General features: G+C 42.4%; 1 protein-coding gene across 1 annotated transcript; it reads right to left on the bottom strand.

The window, feature by feature from the left end:
* Positions 1-1,123: 1,123 nt before the first annotated feature.
* Positions 1,124-10,942, bottom strand: SUMO1 (small ubiquitin like modifier 1). The gene is made up of 5 exons (XM_058028418.1): positions 10,829-10,942; positions 5,783-5,857; positions 4,508-4,585; positions 2,825-2,896; positions 1,124-1,990 (listed from the first exon to the last, which is right to left on the bottom strand). Exons 1-5 carry the CDS (start codon positions 10,838-10,840, stop codon positions 1,922-1,924), a joined length of 306 nt encoding a protein of 101 aa, XP_057884401.1. The 5' UTR covers positions 10,841-10,942; the 3' UTR covers positions 1,124-1,921.
* Between the last annotated feature and the right edge of the window lie 3,307 nt (positions 10,943-14,249).

Below are 14,249 nucleotides of genomic sequence, written 5' to 3' on the forward strand. Positions count from 1 at the left end.
AACCCCAGGGATGTGGATTGAGTTCTCAGCTCTGCTTTCAGCTTCCACAGTGACCCCAGTAGCTGCACTTCAGTTCCTAGTTTGCAGAAGAGAGATAATAGGAACTTGCCTACAAAAAAAAGCATTATACCAATTTTAATTTAAAAGATGATCTGGTAATAGTCACGAGGCTGTTTTATTTCTGGTATTCTGAAGCAAATGTATTTAGAATTTTAAAAAGCAATAGGAGGTAGATGCAGAAAAGCTGTGTCATTCTACGTCATCATAGCAATCTCTCTTTCCTTAAGAACTGAATTACATAAAATACTTTAAGAAAATCCCATATTCTGACATTTTGTAAACAAAAATTTTAATCTTTAAAAAATTGCTTAGTGCAAGTACGCATACAAAATTACTAAATCAGGAACAGGACAACCACAAGCATGAAAGAAAATGCACTCTAGCTTTACAGCAAATGCCATTTTTAAAAAAAAGTACTTAAAACCTGCTATTTTATCCAAGTATGCCAGCACGTGCTTGTAATTGAAGCTGGCATTTATATGGAACTTGATTTACCAAAGAAGTCCTATTCACCTGCGAAAGAGGTGAAGCAGAGAGAGTAGTGAAATCTTCTCTTCACACTACTCTGCTCATTATCTCCCACCTCAGCTTTAATATCGAGTAACAAGTTCTCCAACTGACCATTTATAACCTGCAGGCAGCTGGAACATGTAGACCCTGATAAATTATGCCCAATGAACTGTCATGACACTTCCATGTCATCAACCATAGATTATTTAATGGTACCATATCATATGAAATGTAGACATTAAAAGCCATCTTTATTTACTTCCAAGTTGCATTTTCAGTTTAAATTCTGTGCATGAAGTGAAGATTTACGTAACTGTATGTGAATAGTCTCTTCTAAGAAAAGAAACAGCTAGCAGTCTCTAAGAGTCACCTGAAAAACAAGCAGATCAAGTATTTTACGAGGGCAAGTAGGAAAAAAAAATATTTATGAGGTATATTTACAGAGCACAGTTTTTTTCTGGCTTCAACTTATAGTCACAGGAAAAGCATACCCTAATTAGAACTTCTAATGGTTTTGCTCATTTCCAATCATTTGAAAAGAAAATGCAAGTTGTTTATAAAATTGGTTTTCTTGTTTATTTTAAATGAAGCTGGTACAGACAATGTCCATTTAAAACCCACGTCCCAGGCCAAAAGGTACAAACAAGCGTGTCAAAGTAACACCAGTTGGCTGCTGTGAACATTCCTGCATGGATACCTGCGCGCACTAATTGCTATATGAGGTTAAAATGCTTCTGGGCTCTTCTGGTAATATTTAAAAATCATTAGGGTTTTCAATTTCACGTCTTCAGCAAAGCCATCTCTGGAGCAAGGAACAGATGACAACAGTTCTAGCTTTTCCATTTCCAACTCGTCGATCTTCCTCATTGGGCCATCAGCATAATTTAAGCAAAATAGCTCTGAGTTATGGATACACAACTTCTCCACAGTTTAGTTCTCTGAAAAACTTCATCTCGCACTGAAAGTTATAGTCCAGGAGTGAGACAGTCACACATCAAAACTTCAGGGCAGATATGGAAGTCATTAAGAACACTCGCCCACCTGGCAGATCTTACAGCCTTCGTGCCTGAAATGCACGAACCCAGTGAACATACAAATGCATGTGAGTACATGTATTCCTAAAGGGGAGGGCAGAAGGGAAGAGGGGAGCAAGGTTGCAGCTGGATCACAGAAGTTCAGCACAATGAAAACAGAAACAATAGTGTATAATGAGCACGAGAATTCAAAATACCAGACGCTTGAAAGTAAACTCCCAGAGATGGGGTGCCAGTTTCAGTGTTGAACACCACATTACAAAAGAACTATTATTTAAAAATAAAAAAGGATTAAGGGGGAAGAAAATCAGAAGGATCTAAACTGTTGAGTGACCCCCCGTCTGTTCCTGATAAACTTCAATCACATCTTCCTCCTCCATCCCCAGCTGTGAGAACAGAGAAAAAAAACAGCAAATAATTATTAATAACAATTGTATAAATCTGTGTGATGAAATCAGAGCAGGTCCTAGACAAATTATACAATGCTTTGTTCCTTTGTCCCATCATAATTCATCAAAGGGTGAAAGAAGTTTCAGTCTCCATCTCACTAGACAATATTCAAATTTTTGGGCATTTTTCTCCACACTTAGGTATTTGAGTCAAAACAAAAGCATTACAGCAAAGACCCACTTGTGGAGCAGTCCACATCAGCCTGGAAGTTGCTGGCTTTACCTTTCTCCAAGCCCCTTGTTTAGGGGGAACAAGGACATCACCAACATCACAATGAAAGCATCAGCTGTGGAGCCACATAAATTACATCTATAGTGCACTACTAGCTCACAGTGCAGCTTAACACCTACACCTTGCAACTCAAAGCCTGTTTACAACTATTCTCTCAGAGAGAGCAACTTGTTCAATTTCATAGTCAACAAGTTTGTTTGACATTTCCAGAAGGTCATTATTATGGGTTTCTTCCTGCTTTTTTGTAACAATTGGTGGAAGTCACTGGACAGAAGTAACTGTTTTCTGTATATTTACACTTTGATCTACTAAATGTGAACTCAATACGTATTTATTCCAAAGTCATACTGAAGTTCAAGTTCAACAATGGGAAGATTCCCTTTGTGTTTTCCCCCCCCAGCAAGCAGTGACTACACCCTCCTTTCTGGGGCATTACACATGGAGGTCCAAGCAGGCTCTTTCTAAACTGCCTATCTGCTGTACTAAAAGATCCTAGTTGAAGAAATACAGTCAAACCATATTTCTAGGAAGAAACTCACCTCCTTGGGGGTATGATTATCAGTAATCCTCTGACCCTCGAAGAGAAACCTGAGTGAATTCATTGGAACACCCTAAAAAAAGAAACACACATATAAGGAAAAAGCCCAACTTACTGAATCTTGTATGGGTTTGCAAGAAAAAAACATTTCAAATCAAAACAACACAAAGTCACAAAAGAGTGTTAGTTCCTGTTACACAGGGAGCTCAGATATTCTGTTGCATTCAAATAGACTACCAAGAAGTGACTCAAAAAGTATGATAGTGCCAAGATGGGTTTGTTCCAGAGTCTCAGTGGAGTTGTAGCTAAACAACCTGGACATTTCCTTAGCTTTTTTAACTTGTCTTTATTTATTAAGTACTGACTATGCCCTCTTTCCCAAGATATGTTTACACAAGTATTTTTCTCAACAGTGTATCAGCCTTATTTAAGGATCCTAAGACAACAGGAGAAACATGATGTTTACTTCATGAACTCCTACCCTTGCTTTCCCAATCTTCTATGGCTACAGGAAGCAATCACAACCTTTACCATTATCAATTCTGCAAATGCTCAGCACTGGGAACAAGAAAGAGCAGAGCTGAGGGGAAGAAAAACGAACAGCATTCAAACAAAGTGAAACAAACATCCCAAAGGTAAACAGAGTTAAAGTATGTCTATTGCACAAGGTGCCCATGTTCTGGCAGAACGTCATACTTCACATCAATAGATAAGGCAAACACCTCATCATCTTTTCCTTCTCTTACAGGTTATGAGCAAAAAAAGCTCATGTGGAATACGACACAATTTTATCACTTAGCTCTCAAATATCGCTTGCAACTAGGGAGAAAATTGTCTCAGGTAAGGACAGATCTTCACACTGTTTCAACAATCCCTTTGGCCAATGGGGAAGAAATGTTCATAGTCCCTTTACCAGAGAAAGGCTACTTGATACCAAAAACTGCACTGACTGCTGCAAAGGAAATCACAGACCCTCCAGAATTCAGCTCAGGAGATAAGAGTTGTGTTTACTCAATTATTTCTTTCTTTAAGAAAGAATTCCACACATGCATGTTCCTTAGTCAGTAAGAATGCTGCATTAATTATTTCCAAGATGATTTAAAAAAAACCCCAGGTTTTTAAAATGAATCATAATTTTAACCATTTGGATTGTGCTACAAATGTATCTGGTGTTTGATCTTTTCTTTCCTCCTACACCAGAAAGGCAGCAAAAAATAACGTTTCATGAAAGAACACTTCAATGACAAGTTCAACTTGTCTCAAAGTATTAGGAAAAAGCCCCCAAAGTATTATTACTTATGATTATATCTCCTGAAGTGAACTCCAACACACTTATCCAAGAAAAGGCCACACAAGGCATCTATCCCCAAAGCTGAGGGCAAACTAGGCCAGGGCTTCTGGAAATAGCAGCTGTGAATCCACAGTATCTGCCACAGAATCTGGAAGTGAAGAGATACTTTTGGTCTGTAACAATTGTCACTATTTACCAACATACACAATTAATATTGCAGATTTCTTTAACTTAGAGTATAACTTCACAATTGTCTTACATAGGAGCACTTTTACTTGTTAAAAGAAACAAGGAGATCCATTATGTTTGCACCATCAGATACCTCCAAAGTCTTTATTTGAAAGCACAGTGGGTTTTTATTTTCTTTTTAAAGAATGTCATTGTTTCACAAACCTGTCTTTGACAGTATGATTCTTTGAGTTTCTTGAGGTGTGTTGTCATTTTCACCTTGAAGTGAATTTCACTGCTGTCCTAAGGACAGAAAAGAAAAAAATTTACTCTCCTTGTAGTAACTGCTAACTTCATCTATTTTATTTTTAAACATTTCATTAAGAAAAAAAAAATTATATAAAACTTACATGAAACATGGAATGTGATTTAACTATCACCATGCATACCTTGGTGCATCATGATGTGAACCTCCAGGATGATTTATCAGTCACTAAATTTGCTGTGTACTTCCACAGGAAGCGCTTTTTAAAAAAACAGATGGCATCGTAGCCTTAGGCTCAACATGGAGCTTTTGGATTTCAAGTTACTAAAATCCATCCATGGTTCAGTCTGTGCTGCCATCTTTACCCAGATGATATACGTATGAAATACAAACATACATATGCAGGGATGTCTGTTCTAAGATTCTAAAGAGACAAGTTAAAGCTTGCACTTCAAAATATATACGAAACCTCGTTCAATTAAGAGTAATTATCTAGAACTTAGGATACAGGCAGACTTGGCAACATGAGACTAACCTAAGGAGAACTCACAGATCTTATTATTCTGTAGTCCTTCCCCTAAGATGCAAGTAGCTGCAACTGTCAAAATGGCTACAGATAAAACAGACTGCAAGAGGTTCTGTGCAAAAAGCGTGCGGGCCACTTCCAGCTTTTCAATGTGTTCTTGTAACTGCTGATTAGGCCAGCAAGACGTAAGGCAGTTTCTCTGTCAGTCCTACTTGAAAGTCATCTGCCTCCACCCAACTGCAGCAAACACTACATCTCCAACAAACAATCCTAGCTGTCATCTGAGCTAGGGGCTCTTTGCACAGAAGATGCCAACATTCTCAACATTCACATTCCAATGCAGCCACAATTCAGACTTCTAATCCACCATTCATCTAGTTGCTACATCTACCAGCAGGGAAGCCAACAATTCTGTTCCCATCCCTGAAAAATGAAGCTGATCTCATGCCTAGGATACTACACAAGCTTTGAGGACCTGAATTTATCAAGTTTGCCACTTATTTCATTCATACCCTTGGATAAATTAATCCCTCAATGCATAAAAAAACATATCAGAGTACACTAATACACATTTCTGGAAAATGCAACTGGAAGTAGTTTATGGCAGAGGAGGATCCACACTGAAGAGCTGAAAGCATTTGGTCATTTCTACCATGCAAGAAGTCACACCTACATCAAATGTCAACAAGCAACTATGTAAAAAACTCACCTGCCCAATGACTTTGAGTTTAATGTACTCCCCTTCTTTCTTATCTCCTAAGTCCTCAGCTGAAGGTTTTGCTTCCTGCAAGAAATACATAAAAAAACCTGTTCAGTTAACACTTTATTATTTTCACTGGACAGTATGGCAGCTCTCATCCTCTATTGTGTGAAATCAGACTGCTCAAGGTGTCTTCTTTCCTTCCCTGTATGTGTGTGCACAAAAATAACAGCAACATAGTATTATGAAAGGTTGTCTGTCTACCTGTGAGACGTTCAATCAATGAGAGAAAAGAAACACCATGAAGAACATAAGAAATGAGAGACAAACCATTTGGAAATAGATGACATACAAAAAGAAGTATGATTTTATACCTCTAACTCCTGGACAACCAACAGCAAAAACCCACAGGAAGCATACTAAGGGTACTACGAGGCTCTGCTATTTGATAGAAAAAAGGAACATCATGAGGAGAGTAAACAGAAAGTACTTGTAACACCCTATCAACTTAAAGAGAGTGAAACATGCAAACATTTTTCAACCCACTGCATCAAAGGTAGTCCTTATTTTCAAAAGGCTGGCCAGCTAGCTTCTTTTCTATGACAAACAAAAGAACAAGTTTGTCTTAAGACCACAATACCTCAAAGTTTAAAAAGGTGCAGGTCCAAGCGCTACAGTGTTTTGATATCTTTCCAGGGTAAGAACTAACTGTACAGACAAGTTTGATTCAACAGCTTGAGCACTAAAGCTCATCAAAAGGGTTTAAGTGTTATACGCTCTAAGACATTAATTAAGGACATCAGACTTTTCATGTCACCAGTTGATAGATGAAACAAGGGAGAAATCAGGTGTTATTAACCCCATTCCTTGCCCGTCACTACATATCCTGCACCAGGCCTTTAGCTATGTTCCTCTGCAGGACAAAGGGATTTACACAGACATCAGATCTAGAGGGTGCTCCATGAAGAATTGTTCCCAAGTAATCATAACCACAGGTACCCTGCTGATCATGTTGGAAATCATCCTTTTCTAATAAACAAAACATGTACAGATGTCTACCACAGGCTCCCATCCCAAAAGAGATTTTTTGCAAAATGTACAGAAATATCCTTTATATGGTTGGGCTTGAAATTTAGGATCGAGTGCCAAAACCACACAAAATAATAACCTTCTCTATTAAGTCCCTCCAGATAGGTCTCTAACTCCAGATTAAAACATTTTTAAGTTTTTTCCCCCTGCTCCCTAAAGAAGTTAAACACACACTACTTCTTTGAACATTAAAAGATCAGGGAAAGGCACAGGGCAAGTCAGCAAACACCCTTCCCAGCTGTACCAGTCTCAATCTGGAGTAAAGAAAGAGAGGAAGTGTTCTTTCTATCAGTTTGACTCACTGCCTCAACCCAGATCTATTCAGTTTCTACAATGGAAAGAAGTATGAGCCAGAGACTCAGGTTTGAATACCTTGTATTTTTTTAATACCCATCCAGGCACAACCTAAACAGCAAAGACTGATTCATCACCCTGCAAGCTCAAATCCACAAACTCAACCCAGGCTTTCAAAAGGCCTGATATACACAGGCCTTCAAGCAAGTCACTTGAGAAGCATGAAAGGAGTTCTTCACAGGTAACACAGTCAGATCACCTGTGCTCCATAAAGTTTTCCCTAACACATTTGGACTCTAAGCTTCTGGGACTAGTTGCAGGAATAGAAACACACTGGTATTCACTCCTGACAAGAAAAACAAGAAGCTGCAAGTTGTTCTGATAACTTGCACAGCTGTTTCAATGCAGCACTACTAACTTCCAGGAATCAGACCAAGATTCAGATCTCTACTGATCTGGTTTGTAGCTTCAAAACTAGCTCCTGTTTCACTACTACTGAAAGAACCTCTGCATGACATCTCAGGTCAGTCACTGTCTAAATTTACTTTACAAATGGCATGACAGCATATTATCCCAGCAGTAGAGGTATTTGTAGTAGTTATATAGTTCTGTACATTGTAACAGATCTACCTACTCAGGCTTCCAAGCCAAATCATCCTGTACAAGGTATTACTAATGATCATTGCTGCTATGACAGTGCCTCTGGCCAATATGAGTGATAAAACTATGATTCATATTTGATTTCTACCCTCAGGGAAAGAGGGCTCTGGTATTAAACACAAATAGGGAAAGCACCAAACAGTAGAATAAGCAGAGGGAATTGAAGTCTTCAAAACGTAAAGATGAGGGGCTTGTTTCAAGCCCCACAAGCTCTCTCACCCACAAAATAAGAGGAAAGAAAGCTGTGGCTTCAGGAGAAGAGAAAAAATATAAAGTCAAATAATAGAAGTGCCAATAATCAAAACTTAAAATAGGAGAAAAATACCTTACACTAGGATACAAGACCCAGCAAGTCTGAAAATGCTCTCTGCAGTTTGTCAGTGAACTATAATGCCATTCAATGCCAAATGGTTAAGGCAACACAAAAACACTTAGGAATAAAGAAAGGAAGAGGACTGCAAAGTTGTTAAATTACTAGCATTCATTAACAAAATCCTGATCAGCAATTAGCAAGCAAGCCTCCAGACTTCTTGCCCTATGAAAAGAATGGGTGCTTTAGGGTACCTCCTGAAATAGGACATAAAAAAAGACCACCACACAAAGGGAACAGAAATACCACAACACTCCAAGTCCTAACTTTTCATTAGATGCCTGACATTTTAAAGGCTTCATTGCAGTTTTCCTAAAGAGCACAAAATAAGGCGACTAGCACTGTCCCACACTTACATAAGGACCCTAAAAAGCACGAAAATTTCTTGGATGAAACACACTGGTATTGCTATTGCAACTAACAAAACCAAAACACACACAAAACAAATATCATGAGGTAACATATTGCAAGTTTCCTCCTCCAATCTGCAGAAGAGCTCAAACTTCAATGTCTAACCTTAAAAAAAACCAAACTCTATTCTCAGCATTTTCAAGAAAAATCATCAAAACCAAAATTACTAGAGGAACAGATGTACAACATACTTCCTAACAAAGCAAATACACTTACATTTTTTTACATACAAACTATAGCATTCTTTATAAGCAGTACATGAACAGATAACCTTTAGATTGAAATAACTCAAAAACGGCCTAAGACACTTGAAGGGAGGGGAAAACAATTTGTGTTTTGTTTCATTTTTGCTTAGATCCCACTAAGCAACCGTGTGGGTTTTTTTTGAAGTCTGCTCTTCTTTCCTACTTCTCATAAAAGTCAATTTCACACTGAAAACAAAGTAATCCCTTCTTTTACTGATGATAAATGATCCCCCTCTTGACTTAATTCCAGGGCCAAAAAGAATGATACTCTAAGCAACTCACAATTTTAGGTAATCCAGTTATTCTTGTAGGATTGATAAAGAGAGGAATGAGATTTACAGTGCTGCATAACCTTATGTTATCCTTCCACTTAAGCATCTGTTTAGCTCTTGTTGCACAGTCCCCCAGAAATGAATGACACGTCTAACAGTGTTTTGCTTATCTATTAAAAATAAACAGCAGGCTCCTTATTCACAGACCTTTAAAATACATAGCCACAACAGGTTATCACATACACGGAATTTTACATACTTCAAGGAGTCCCAAAGACAAAATACACATGTGTTTTAGCAGAACTTGCCTGGGGAAGGATTCACCTAACTAATGAAAGCTGCTATTTGTTAAAACACGCCTTGGTTCACATATGCAGACAACTACAGAGCAGGTCACATGAACATCTGCCTACAAAATCTAGTTCAGAAATTGTCGGTGGGTTTGTTTGGCTTTTTTTAAAATGCAGTCACTTTCACGTATTTTGCTACAGAGACAACGCGTCCGCCGAGGAGGCGGCAATCGCTGTGCTCGCAGCTGCCCCTGTGGCAGGCACAGGCCGGAGGGGCAGCAGCAGCATTGTCAGCTGCATTGTGCCGGGAAGCCGGGGGCGGGGAGGCAGGCAGACCACCAGCGCACACGGCGCTGGCTCCTCTTCACCGCTCACACCGCACCGAGGCTGCTCCCCAAAGCACACACGGCGTGCCCTAAGCTGAGCCTTGTCTCTGGGCACTTTTCATTTCCCGGCTGGCACCACTACTACTCCTGACTTCACAGCACTACGAGAAACGTTTGTAGGTACTGACATTATCGCGACGGCTACGCTCCGGGAAAAGTCAAAGGTAGGAAACAGTGCCCTATGACGACAATACAAAAAAATAAAGCAAAACAGAATACCAATTAATACCGGAACGCTGTTTTAACGTTCCAGCAGCAGGTCACATAGCCTAAAGCAATAGTTGTAAGCAAAGCACTGTATTACGTGCCAGGCCGAGCAACCCAGGAACTTGCGGTACAAGCAACTATTGAGGTCCCCGGCTCAGAAGACAGAAATGACGGGGGCATAACGAGAATATTACTTGGAGCGAAAGCAGGACAGAGCCTTGATAAAGGTCGGGGTGTTTAATCCAGGCTAACAACGCTCAGCTGAGAAAGGAGGGGGAGAAAACCAGGCTTTCGCATTCCTAGGGCGAACAGAGGACCTGGCAAACCTAGCCTAACCCGCACAAAGCCCGCTCCGGGGGAAAACCATCCTACCACACACCCGGGAAATGGAAACGGAAAGAAAACAACAGTTGTGCAACACAGCTCATCCCTCGCTGCATTCCCGGGTTTCCAGGGCCGGGGCTGCCCCGGCGGCGATCCCGCTCCCTCCGGACGCCGCCCCGGCCCCCGAATATCCCCTCCTGGAGCCCGACCGCGCTCCTCGAGAAACACCCCGAGGGAAGAGGGAAAAAGGATTAAAATACACGGGCAGAGAGGCCCGAATCTGGCCGAGGTCGGAGATCGGCATCCATACATACACACACACTCCCCTGGGGGAACGTTCCCCCGGCGCCCTCCGGGCGACCGCGACTCTGTTCGCCCCGGGCCGGGGCTGCCCCGCGGCGGCGGAGAGTGCGGGCGGGGGGGAGGGGGGCAGGCAGCTCCTCCCGCGCCCCCGGGGCCGCCGCGCCCACCGTGCCGTCCCCCCGCGGCCGGGACAGCCGCCCGTACCTGGTCAGACATGGCTCGGCCCCGTGTCGTGCGGCAGGCTCGGCTGGGCCGCTGCAGGCGCTCCGCTCCTTTCTCTGCCCGCAGCGCAAACACAGGGCCGCGGCACGGGCGGGATTTCCGGTGCGCCTGAGCTCACTTCCCTGCCGGGCTCCGCCCGCCGCCGCGCCCGGACCTCGCTCGGAGCGGCACCGGTACCGGCTCCCACCCAGGCCGCTGCCGAGAGGCGCGATCGCCGTTGGAAGAAGCGACGGACGTTAAGGGCACCGTGGCGACCGGAGCAGCTGGGGAGAGGCCAGCGGATGGCACAACGATGCCGAAGGGGCTGCAGCATCTCTGCTCATGAGGAGAGACTGCGGGAGCTGGGCCTGTTCGGTCTGAGGAGATTGTGAGCGGATCTCATGGATCACAGAAATACCTCAAAGGCGGGTGCCAAGAGATGGTGCCAGACACTTCTCAGTGGTGCTCAGTGACAGGACGAAGAGTAACGGCCATAAACTAAAGCATAATAAGCTCCACCTCAGCTTGAGAAAGAGCTTACTTTCATTGAGGGTGGCAGAGCACTGGAACAGGCTGCCCAGGGAAGCCATGGAGTCTCTGTATCTGGAGACATTCAAACCCCACCTGGACATGTTCCTGTGTCACCTGCTGCAGGTGACCCTCCCATGGCAGGGGTTGGACTCGATGCTCTCCAGAGATCCCTTCCAACCCTGACAATTCTGTGAAGTCACATAACCCTTTCCACAACAGCAGATCTTGGAGCAAAAGTCACTTTCATTCTGCCTACCTTTGATATCTTGCTGAGGTTGTTACTAAGATGTCATAACAAAACTCACTTTTCTGTTGAGACACAGTGCATTTTTTTAAAGTCATTGCAACCATGCAAGCAATGGGATCTGCATGTATTAAGCAAATCTGCCCCCAGGCAGTTGCATTTGAACAAATTTGCAAAGATACATCATTAAAACAGAACAGGTGGCCTGCTTTACATTGGCACAACATGGCTATTCAGAGGTGTGCACAAAAAGTAACATCTACCTTAAAAGATTACATTTAGGCTGCAAACTGTTTGGACTATAGCATGGACTCCTAACATCCCCTCTCCAACTGCTCAGGCAAATCCTACATGGCATCTCTGCTGGCACAGGCATTAGCTTTAAGAAGCCAGCAAGTAGAAAAAAAACTCCACACATCAGAACCATAAAATAATGTGAATGTAAAATCAATGAACCAACAGAAATTTGCTCAATTGAAATAGGAGATTATTATCCTCATGCTACTAAACAGAGTTTTAACTTCATCAGCTACCTTTGGGAAAGGGCATTAGCTCTGGGCAGGGGGCATTCATTAACACAAACACTCCATGCTCTGTGCCATGTTCCCCTATAATAACACCAAAGTGGCTGCACTCTGCCTGCATTTCTGCTTGTCACTGAATGCCAAGTTACAAACACAGCTACACCAAGAGGTGCACTTTTACCAGCCAGGGGAATAATCAGTATCTAGACTCATGGGAATTATTTTTGTTAAACAACTGTTAAAACAATTCAGAATTAACAAGGGAGGGAAAAATAAATAAAGAGAACCAAAACAAATGCTATACAGAGCTACAGAATGAAGAAGATCTTTTTTAGGCAAGGCCAAGCAGTTAGAAAAGCCAAACACGTTCATGCCATGCCAAGCTCACAGTAAGAGCTCATTATGAGCTTAATAACAAACACAATGCACCAAAATAAGCCATGCAAGGGCTCCACAACAACACACAATACTAACAAAATGGAAAATGACAAATATTCTTTCCTGAACATTACTGCTTTTAATTCTGAAGCGATTTTTTAAAACAGAGTCTTACTGTGCTAAGGCCAAAGTCTCAGACCCTGGCACAAACCCAACTTGTTCAAGTAATCCCACAATAAAAGCTAACACTCACATGAGTCAGAATGCAGTTACCTATCCACATACCTAGCCATAAAGAGTTAGAATGTGCTCATCAGCATACACACTAAATGTAGCACCACCTGTCTTGACTCCTTTCTTATTCCATCAGTTGTGGCTTCATTAGCTCTTCAGGACACAAGCCAGATTTGTACAGGATCTTCAAAGTTAATCTCCACTGAGCCTGTGAAAACTGTGGATATACAGCAGTAAAGCCCCCACTTTTTTCTTTTTCGACTGCTCAATTCAACATAGAACACACTTAATCAGAAAACAACAAAAGCTGTTTTAAAAATACCACAAGTACTTACACGAGTTTCTTCCCACAAAACCCTAAATCAGCCTTGTATTTACACACACTGCTAATAGTACGTGCCCTGATAACCTCATTGAAATCTCAGGTGTTTTATAATGTCTCTTATTTCCCTATCTGCACTTAATCTCTGTCACCTGAAGCCAATAAAGTTCACCTCCACTGATGGATTTCTCCCAAGCTGCCATATAGTTTAGGAGCCAGTAGCTGTAAGAGGTTTTCTCAAAGCCCCACACATACAGTCTGTGCAAAGCTGCTTCAGTCCATCAGAAACAGATTTCTTAAAAAAGCAGACTTTAACCTAAGAACAATCTGTAGTCTCATCATGCCAATTTGTTTGCCTGAGAGGGGTTAGTGCTAGCAAACAGGATGGATGCAGTGTTCTAGGGCAGCCAGCTAAGTAACAGTGGCTCTTACATAATATCGATCCTCTGCCAGCCGGGCCAGAAACAGTACTTTAAAACTAGGTGGAAGCTGGAAATTCTCTACCACCCCGAACATAATTTCTTTGGCAATATTACTGGTTGTGGGATTTTAAGAAAATTGGTTGTGTAATGTAAAGTACCAAAGACTTTCCTTTGAAAAAAAAAAAATCTTCAGAAATATTCAAGTCCACAGATTACTCTCACTGTTGGCTTTCCAGCATACTCCTTACATGGAGGAAACAAAAGCGTGCTGACTCATACACATGGTTGCATAAAATGCAGCAATGAACGCCTGACATAAATCAAAACCCAAGCGTTTCTCGGAGCCTCTCTTCCTGCGGGCAGGAAAATCTCTGCCTGTTTTTCAGTACAGATAACCCTGCCTGTGAAATAAGCGGGGATTTCTAAGGGCAAGGAGCGGCGCCCTCCGCCTGCCTCCCACCGGCCGGCAGCTGCTCGGTTCCGCGGCACAGAAGTAGGTCAGCCAGGCACGGCGCTGTGCGCGCCGGGCTGTGCCAAGGACAAAGCACGAGGTGGCACCAAAGCCCGAAGGGACACCAGAGTAGGAGGGGGCACAAAGGGCCGCCCAGCGCCCGGGCCCTGCCTTCCCCCGGACAGGACTGCCCCTGCCCCGGGAGACGGCAGCAGCCTGGGGAAACACGCAGCTTTCAAACGCGCGGTCTACGTGAGCACAATGTGGTGCTTCTCTGGCGGCGAAGCCAAGCTTTTAAACACGCACAATCGCACTCTG

The sequence above is a fragment of the Melospiza georgiana genome, chromosome 7 (assembly GCF_028018845.1).
Source record: "Melospiza georgiana isolate bMelGeo1 chromosome 7, bMelGeo1.pri, whole genome shotgun sequence".
Taxonomy (NCBI): domain Eukaryota; kingdom Metazoa; phylum Chordata; class Aves; order Passeriformes; family Passerellidae; genus Melospiza; species Melospiza georgiana.

What these genes read in the sequence shown, in the direction of transcription:
- SUMO1 (XM_058028418.1), bottom strand. An exon ending in AATCATACTGTCAAAGACAG is followed by an intron (nt 2,897 to 4,507) that starts GTTTGTGAAACA and finishes TTCTTTTTTTAG; the next exon opens with GGTGTTCCAATGAATTCACT. An exon ending in ATAATCATACCCCCAAGGAG is followed by an intron (nt 1,991 to 2,824) that starts GTGAGTTTCTTC and finishes CTGTTCTCACAG; the next exon opens with CTGGGGATGGAGGAGGAAGA.